Raw genomic sequence first — 10,000 nt, forward strand, 5'->3', positions numbered from 1 at the left:
ACAGGAACAGTGATCATAGTGACAATAATGATAATTATAATATAACAGTGGTAAAGGTACGGATAGTGGTAATAGGATTGACAAAAATAATGATAACAATGATGAATATGATAATCAAAATAAAGATAAGGATAATTTTGGAGAAGATTATCATCATAATTGTGATAACATCAATCAAAATTATAATGGTAATACTGATAATAACTGTAGTGATAATACACGCGCAGGCACACACACACACACACACAAAACACACACACATACACAACATACACACTCACTCATACACTTGTTATTCCTCCTCTCTACACAGTAATTCTTCAACAAGTACTTCTTCGTTTCCATACTCCAAATGAATGGGTCGTGGCAGCGGGGACGTTCCTACTTTCACACAAATTTTGAGACCATTGCTGCAGTTGTTTCCTCTGCTCTCTGTTTAGATTTTCTCTTTGATTTTTAGATTGCAAAGTTATTAACTTAAGTTGATATAACTAGTTATATGTATATAAGTCTTAGTAAAAGTTTGCATTTTCTTCTGGAGTAAAAGTATGATTAAGCAAAAAATGGGAATATTTATGTAGAGTTCTAGAGGTAATAATGTATGTTTATCATAATGTTTATGTAATAATGATAATGATAAAAGTGAAAGTGTACAGGAACACTGCAATACTTTCCAGAACTGCGTGAATAATTAACTACACTAAACACAAAGACAATGTACACTGTTTAATAAAAATCACAATACCAGGTAGAACTATATTTCATGGCCAAAATTTACACAAGACTTTATTCGCTTTAAAAGTGCAATATCATTCACTGTCTTAGAATTAGACTGAATACTTGAACTTAATTCCCAGCTTCAGTGTGTTCTTTTTCGTCCAAATGTCAATCTTGGCTTCCTGCATGTCTGTGAGGCGGCCCTTCCAGCTGCCCGATTCGCCTGGAAAACACAAACACTGTCCTTAAGGGCATAGGATTGAAAGCACACACTACAGTATACAGTATATATCTGCAAACATATGATGACAAGTAAATGTGTGTATGTGCATTATTTTAGATATGTATGTATGTATGTGTATATATGTTTTCGTTTATGTATGTATATTTATATATTTATATATGTGCATATACGTATATATATATATATATATATATATATATATATATATATATATATATATATATATATATATATATTAATAAAACACTACCACAAATTGAAAGGAAAAACTCGCCAGTTTTTCAGTTTCAATTTGTGGCAGTGTTTTATTAATTCTGTTATGTGCACGTTACTGTGTTTGTGTTTTTTGTGATTTATATATATGAATATATATATATATATATATATATATACATATATATTTATATATATATACATATGCATATCTATATATGTATTTACATATACATTCATGCATACATACATACACACACACACATACACATATATATGTGTATGTATATATATATATATATATATATATATATATATATATATATATATATATATATGTATGTATGTATGTATGTATGTATGTATTCATATATATATATACATATATATATATATATATATATATATATATATATATTAATGTATATATATATAAAATATATATATATATATATATATATATTATATATATATATATATATATATATATAAATATATATATATATATATAATATAATATAATATATATATATATATATATATATATATATATATATATATATACATAAATACATATACATACATATATATATACATACATATATATATATATATATATATATATATATATATATATATATATATATATATATATATATATATATATAAGGCATCGCCTCAGAGGCCCACCTTTCCTGAAGAATCCTCCATCTTTCTTCCTCACTTCCTGCTTAATCATCGCGTCTGCTTCCTTCCACTGGGACGCCTCTTCTCGCTTTTTCATTTGTTCGAAGCTTGTATAGGCAATGATCTGCGGGCACATTTCATTACGCATCAGAAACTTTCATCGTTTTGATATAAGAAAAGTATTAATCGATTTGTGATTTTATCTACTTTACCTTCTCCAGCTGTTCCTCCGTCAAGTTAGTTCCAAGGAACTGATCGAGTTTCTTCATCTCCGCCTTGGGGTTCGCCTTCATGTCTTCGTAAAAGAAGAAGTGCATGTTGGGATGGTCTCTCTGGGGCCAGGCTTCGCGCAGGTGCTCCCAGTATGGCCCGTATATTACTGTAAGTATTGCCAAGTAAGTGGAATTCAAATTCATGTGGAGCTGTATCACTCCTTTCCAAATTTATAATATTCATAAAAAATTGAAGAAAAAAAGTACTTAGATTGGTGCTAGCCGACCATCGTAAAAAGTGTTAATCCTGATAGTTATCCTGGATAAAATCATTAATCGGAAGATTGTGTATCAACACACGATAAAGGAAATGAATATATTACTCACACTCGTCTTTCACAAAGTAGTCCACGTACTGGTCCAAGGAGCCGACATAGCTAATACCCTTCAGGAGACGGCTGTGGTGAAGGAAGGACAAGACCACGTCCTTAGGATTCCTAGCCACGTAGACCACCTTTTGCATAGTCAGGGATTAGGGTAAAGGAACTAAAAGGTATGTAGAAATAAGAATGGTATACAACATGGGTTTATATAAATGTGTAACTGCAGTTTCTGTATGAGATCTTCAAATATACTATCTATTGCGTGTCAGTGAAAACTTATCTTGCAATTATGAACATGTTTTCTTTTCCATTGGCAAAAATAACAATGCCTGAAGAGTTCTAGGTATTATATTCTGTTTTCCTTTATTCAAGTTAATTTTGTTTATTATTACTTATCGCACTTTACATTATACAAACATTTCTAATGGAGTCCACACATGTGTAGAGCATATGACCTATAAGAATTTCATATCATAGACAGAAAAAGTCTACGTGAGCATTTTTTGCCGAAAATTGATATTCACCATTTCCTACTTTTTAATAGCAATTTACCCAATATAATTTATAATGATTTGTGACAGTTAAAAATCAGAGATGATGCAAGCAGCCCTTATTCTACAACATGACCAGTAAGAACCTCTACATTTTATTCAAACTCAAATTGTTGCCAGAGGGACGACTCACAGTTAGACACATAGTTTACAAGTAAGAAAGTAAGACCTCTCGAATGATAATGAATTTCATGTCATTTTGGGGAATTCTGTCGCGTGATAACGGACAGACAAATATCAACAATGGTCACTGCAAATAATGCCAACCACCAAGTTCTATTGCCAGGGATTTCATCTTATATTGATAGAGATTAACTTACTTTAGGGATGGAAAGGTTCTAAAACTTTGAATTGTTATTTGGGGTTTCTTGATCTGTGGCGAGAGATCCTTTCTATGCTTGGGGCCTCACGCATATTAGTTCAAGTATCCTATATCCAGCTACAACGCATATTAGATCAAGCATCCTGTATCCAGCTACAGCGCTCATTAGTATGCTCTCACTTTGCCTGTTGCTATTTTCTTTTTTATTGTAGCAATACTTACTAAAGGAATGTTATAATCTTAACAATGATGAATGAAAAATGATGAACAATAATGAAAAATGACGAGTTTACCAATAATAGTGATATAATAGCAATTATGATTAAATAATGATAACGATTATTTTGTATGATAATGATAATAAAGTCAATGGTAATCATTCTCTTCCCTTCCTCCTATCCCTCTCTGATATAGATAAAACAAGAATAAGTAAAATTAATAATGGCAACGATAACATTTACCAAAGCTACAAATGATTTTGACAGTGATAATAAAAACAAAAAGCACACTAATACCAGCAGTTATAATTATGAATATTATCTCGTCAAACAGGCGCCTCCCCTCCTTTCCCCTCCGCTGACTGACCTTAGCTGTGTCGAGGAGGTCAGGGGTCATGAGCGAGAGCGGCAGGTGCGTCTTGATGGTTCGAGGGTCAGGTGTGTGGGCGGTCAGCTGCAGCGCAATGCCTTCGTTAGGGTCAGCGTCCGGCGCGATGTTTTTGAGCATCTCGAAGTGCCGAGTGTGCGGATTCTCATGTTGGCTCATTTGCATGAGCATGTCGGAACTGGCGGGGGTCGTTCAGATGTGGATGGAATCTGAATATTACTTTCATAGTAAGCACGCACGCACACACACACACACACACACACACACACACACACACACACACACACACACACACACACACACACACACACACACACACACACACACACACACACACACACACACACACACACACACACACACACACACATACACGAGTTCAAACAAAAGCTAGCTTGTGTTAAGACAGAAGAATTTGAGAACTAAGGTATCAATGAGGCTGTACATAAGATTGAAAAGAAGTTTGAAAAAGCCAAAGAAGGGATGGGCTTTCAACTACCAAGCACAGGGCATGTTCATAAATATATAGAACTTTGCGGACGTAAATAAAGATGTAGTTATTTTGTGACACGCTGAAAAGGTCTTAGATGGCATAGGAAGGTGCAGTGAGGATAACTAGTCCATTGGTGATATACTGAGAACCAAAATTCTTCAATTCTCAGAGAAAGATATCATTGCATACCGAATAATGGGAAAGTTCGAGAAAAAACAATAAAACGTCCATTGAAAGTGGCATACTGACTAAACAAATGGTAATTATTATAATTAAGTAGGCTTAAAACCTGGACAACCTTACAGATTACAAGAAAATTTGGACAAGAGAAAATTAAAGCAAGAGAGACAGGAAAATCTAACAATAAACCAGAAGTTAAAAAAAAAGAAAAAAAAACATAACTTATGTAATCGTATATATTCTTCGCCCATACCCAGTATCGCACAATTACAACCCCTTTTCCGTCACTTTCGTAAGACAAAACGTATTTAAAGTTATATCAAAAGATATTAGAAAGATTTTTTTTTGTAATGAAACCACACTGCTATCAGAAGTATGTAAAGACCAAAATGGTTCAACGGAAAATTAAGATCGAAAGAAAACAATCAGCTTTTGTGGAAAAGATGAAGAGGGCATAGATCACAAGCAGCATTAGAGGGCCCAGAATAAAGGGAAATGGATATAATCATGAGAGATTTAAAGGACATAATCAGGGGAAGCATGAATTAGATAAATATGAAAAGAACAAAGACAATCATGAACTTTGAGATATGAAGAAAATCATAACATATCAAAGTTGAGAGACTTGAACTACAAAGATAAAAGAAAAAAAAACCCTGCATGCGCAGAGAGAAGAAAAAAAAAAAAGATTTTTTATTATGCTTTATAGTATTGACAAGGCAGACTTTATCATCAATAAACGTGGATCAAAACGACATAGTGAAAAGTTGAGAATAAAACGTGGTGGAAAGGATTTAAAGATATAGATTTCTATTGAAGTGGACGATCACCACTCAGCTTAGCTCCAACGAACACACACACACACACACACACATATACATATATATATATATATATATATAAATATATATATATATATATATTATATACTTTTATATATATTTATATATATATATATATACTATATATGTATTATATATATACATATACATATGTATTTATATATTATATATATATACATATATTTATATATATATATATATATACGTCCATAATAACGCGAGGCTTAGATTGAATGCATCATCAAAGCAAAGCAAATATATTTACGTTGTTTACTTTTGTTCCAGACATTTCTCCAATGGAATACAATATACTGAACACACTGATGCACGTACTCGATGAAGGGCGACCGGAAGTTGACTGGCGCCCCGGCCCTCGGGTGGTCGAGGTTGGGGTTGTTCCTCATGGTCCACACGACCTCCTGCGTCCACGTGGTTCCGCACTTTGGGTACGTCATGATCAAGACGTCACTCTCTCGGAACTGCCGGGGTACAGGGTTAAGGTTTCCGAAGGACTAAGAGGAAACGGGTCATTTAACTTCCATGAAATGTATATATTTATCTGAAATTCGTAGGAATACTTGAGAAAAGGGATACATATGTTGTAAACGAAACGAAAGGGGAAAAAAGGCCTTTTCGCTATAGTGCTTCCTAAGCTCATAGTGAATAGAGTTATGTCTAAGATTAGGCGAGTGTTCGATGCAACCCATCGGCCAATCATATGCTGATGGTGAGCCGATTTTACTAATCCAGACCAAATATCTTAATCAACTTTAGTCGAGAGAACTCTTGTGCTCTGATCTCGGCGTTAGGTTAAACAAACACACTTGTACGATGCGTTTGAGTCCTGCCATCCTAGTATAACGACACAGCTGGGTGACTTGACATTACCTTTGTGTTGTAGATCTTGTCCGCGTACTTGGTGAAGGGACCCGGCAACACCCATCCTCCGGGCGTCAGGCGAACCAAGCCCTTGCCGAAACCCGCGAAATCTCGCTGGATCTTCGCCAGCTCTTCGCCGTGGAGCTGGACTGCGACGTGACCGCTGGCGAGACGCATCGTGGTTGACTCTGGTGAGAAAAGGTATTTTATATTAAATAGGGAAAAGGGATGAGAGAAGGGGGGAGATGTATAGATATTAGAGAGAGATGTATAGAGAAGAGAAGAGAGAAAGAGAGAGAGAGAAGCTGAAAGAAAAGGGGGAAGATGGATAGAGGAGGAAGTTCGTTATATCGTATTTGAATTTCATACATGTAACTAATTAGATATCGCAATTTCAGTAGCGCCTATTTTCCATAAAGTGAAAGGGATCGTTACCAGCATATTATCCCAAATCAGGTATCTCTTTATAATGTACACAGACAAAAACAAAAACAAGAAAAAAAAATAAAAAAATAACGCGTATATGTTACTGAAACACTAAACCTTGACAAAATGTCCAAAAATATGGAAAATATTTTAAAAAGTCCACTGAGTTTGTCAAACATACCCACTAAAGACACCTGGTGAATATTCTAAAACGTCATCTAACTTCACACGGATGTTAAGTCATGTATGATAAAGCCTAACCTGACCCGATAACATTTTTTTTTTTTTTTTCTTTCTCGTATTTGCTTCTGTACATTCTGTATATTATTACTTAGTAATAATGAAAATAATAACAAATATTAATACGAACCTAATGATGATAAGAATAAAAATGAAATTATTATAATAAAAACATAAAAGCTATGATAACAAGGACAATATTGATGACACTAACAATAATATTAATGATCATCAATATTGTTCATCATTAATTTTATTATTAGTAGTAGTAGTAGTAGCAGTAGTAGTAGTTGCTGTAGAAGTAGTATCATTACCACTATTATCATTAATCGTATCATCATTATTATTCTTATCATTAATATCATCAATATCATAAGAATGACTGATAATAGTTGTGATGATAACAATAACAATAGCATCAGATGGAAATAACAACAATAATGATAGCTAATAGTACAAGTGATTTCATTATCATTCTCATCATTATTACCGTATTAATTCTGGTAATAATGACAAGTAACATCATTCAGAAATAATGGCGATAGTGACAATAAAAGTGGTATTGATGATGACAATGATATATTGCCATTAATGATAGAAATGTCTTTTTGATTATAATACAGGAAAAAATGAGGATAATGATGATGATACGGGTTATTATACATATAATGATAATGATTATGATAATGATTACAATAAAAATATCATAATAATCATAACAATATGATAACGATGAAGATGATAATAATAATATTATTGATTATACGAACAACAGCAATAAAAATAATGATTAAAATGATGATAATGATGATCATCATTATTACCACTATTATTATTATAATTATCATTATTGTTATTATCAATACCATTATTATCATTGATATAGTAGTGATAATGATTTATATTATTATCATTATTATTACTATCATTATCATTATTATTACTACTATCATTGTTAACATTATCATCATCACCACTATGATATGATAAAAAATAGTAGTGATAATAATATGAATATTTATAATGATGTTAATAACAATAATAGTAAGGGTGATATCGATAATAAAAGCAATAGGGATGGTGATAATAGGACTACTACTAAGTATTATTATTATATTATCATTACCATTATTATCATAATTATTATTATTCTTAGTAATGGTAGTATAAAGATGATGATAATAATAATAGTAATGTTTTTACTAATGCAACTGCAACTTTCAATACGACTATCATTACTATTATAAAAAATGATAGAATTGATTAATGCTAAAGATAAAAACAGCAATATAAATGATTATGATAACAATGATAATGATGTACCCAATCACAACAAGGGCCCCGATACTAACAACAAAACGAAATAGAATAAAAAAAATTATACAAATGTCAACAACGATTCACTTGGGACTTAATGCAATAGGTGTAATAAATTGATGATAAAATAAATCTTTATCCACCATATGTGAATTGATTACAAACCGTTTATTTTTATTAAACTACTACTACTACTATTGATGATAATAATAATGTTAGTAGTAATGATAATAAACCACATCCACTGCCAGGGAGAAGTAAGTAGCATCGCAAAGGGGGAATTCACAGATAATAACAAAGTAACAGAATATGCCTTCAGTAACAGAGTAAGAAAACAGTAACAAAGGATGTCCTTTGTTTGGTCAGGTTATAATGATCCTAAATGCAAAAGAATCTTTGAGGGAAGAACAAGTATCGCTCACCTTAGTAATCTCTACCTTACTGTAGGTTGTGGTAAGCAGAGTCAAAAAGATGACTGAACACGGAAGAAACTACAAGGTCTTGAGATAGCCTATCACCTCCCTTATCAGCTACTTGTTTTGATAATAGTTATGCTGTAGGTTCTAATATAACTGTCATATTCGTTAGGAGAAATTACAAGCTTAAAAAAAAAAAAAAAAAAAATATATATATATATATATATATATATATATATATATATATATATATAATTATAAATATATTTATATATAATTTATATATATATATATATATATATATATATATATATATATATATATATATATATATATGTAGCAAGACGTTTGCATAATCCACGAGTCAAATTTCGATCCTACGTGCAATCGTCTACTCAGCTCGGACCAACCCAAACATAAAACAGGACCTCCTTAAAAAGTGATGTTAATTCACCTTGCGACCTTTAGAACACCAATCAAGATCAAGACTATTACATATAGACTTATATGTCAAAATACTAACGCGAGAGAGTAAAGGTCGGTGTCACTCTCTCCGAGTTGGTTGGCGATCGATAAGATAAATTCACGGCCGCGAGAGAGACGAATGGCCAGCCACCGAAATGGCGTCGGGAAAAGAATCGATACGTCTTTCCCGATCTTCTTCTGTTATTGCTTCTAGGAAGGAGATTCAGATTTCATATTATTGTCGAATTGTTTTGATGTAAAAACTGAAATGAAAAATTACCACGTTTGTGATCAATCAAAGACGTTTCTGGGAAAGCGTATATGAAGTATTACGAAATATAAGCTTAGCCAAAGCAACACATGTGTTTTGCATATCCTACCTCATGCAACATATCTGCAAGGTGTAAGGTATAAGGCGTCGGAGGCTCATCTAAGGGAAGCTACCAGTGCAATAACCTTTCTGCTTCGCTCGTTCAACTCCCGATGTCTTTAATGTAACCACTACATGATTTAAGTTTTAATTATATATTTATCGTCATTATCATAATCATTATTGTCGTTGTTTCATTTGCATCGTCATCAATATTCTCACTACCATCATTAATGGCATCATATTTATGGTCATCATACTGTTATCATAATCATCATTATCTTCATAAAGGCATGATAATAATTTGTACTTGTATAGTTGTATGAAAGAGAGCTCGCGGTCGGCGTGTGAAAGATGCTACACTAAAAGCATATGTCTATACGGTCGAAGTTCAATACCAATGTCAGTATATCATCATCACACGGCTATCCTATATA

General features: G+C 32.5%; 1 protein-coding gene across 2 annotated transcripts; it reads right to left on the reverse strand.

Moving 5' to 3' along the window:
• Window positions 1-742: 742 nt before the first annotated feature.
• On the reverse strand, window positions 743-9,291 carry LOC122243421 (sulfotransferase 1C4). 2 transcript variants are annotated; one of them, XM_086540061.1, is made up of 8 exons: window positions 9,252-9,291; window positions 6,339-6,517; window positions 5,784-5,929; window positions 3,915-4,113; window positions 2,461-2,587; window positions 2,074-2,240; window positions 1,865-1,985; window positions 743-940 (listed from the first exon to the last, which is right to left on the reverse strand). In XM_086540061.1, exons 2-8 carry the CDS (start codon window positions 6,504-6,506, stop codon window positions 828-830), a joined length of 1,041 nt encoding a protein of 346 aa, XP_086396187.1. In that variant the 5' UTR covers window positions 6,507-6,517; window positions 9,252-9,291; the 3' UTR covers window positions 743-827. The 2 variants fall into 2 exon arrangements, with proteins under 2 accessions (XP_086396187.1, XP_042856928.2); XM_043000994.2 differs by lacking the exon at window positions 9,252-9,291 and adding an exon at window positions 8,735-8,916.
• Between the last annotated feature and the right edge of the window lie 709 nt (window positions 9,292-10,000).

The sequence above is a fragment of the Penaeus japonicus genome, unplaced genomic scaffold (assembly GCF_977035675.1).
Source record: "Penaeus japonicus unplaced genomic scaffold, GWHDUDI00000001_assembly GWHDUDI00000009, whole genome shotgun sequence".
In the NCBI taxonomy this organism is placed as follows: Eukaryota; Metazoa; Arthropoda; class Malacostraca; order Decapoda; family Penaeidae; genus Penaeus; species Penaeus japonicus.

Excerpts from the sequence above, each read along its gene's own strand:
- LOC122243421 (XM_086540061.1), bottom strand. The coding sequence starts at position 6,506 with ATGCGTCTCGCCAGCGGTCACGTCGCAGTCCAGCTCCACGGCGAAGAG. Across the intron at positions 2,588-3,914 it reads ACCTCCTCGACACAGCTAAG|GTGGTCTACGTGGCTAGGAA; the intron begins GTCAGTCAGCGG and ends ACTATGCAAAAG. Across the intron at positions 1,986-2,073 it reads CGGAGGAACAGCTGGAGAAG|ATCATTGCCTATACAAGCTT; the intron begins GTAAAGTAGATA and ends ATGTGCCCGCAG.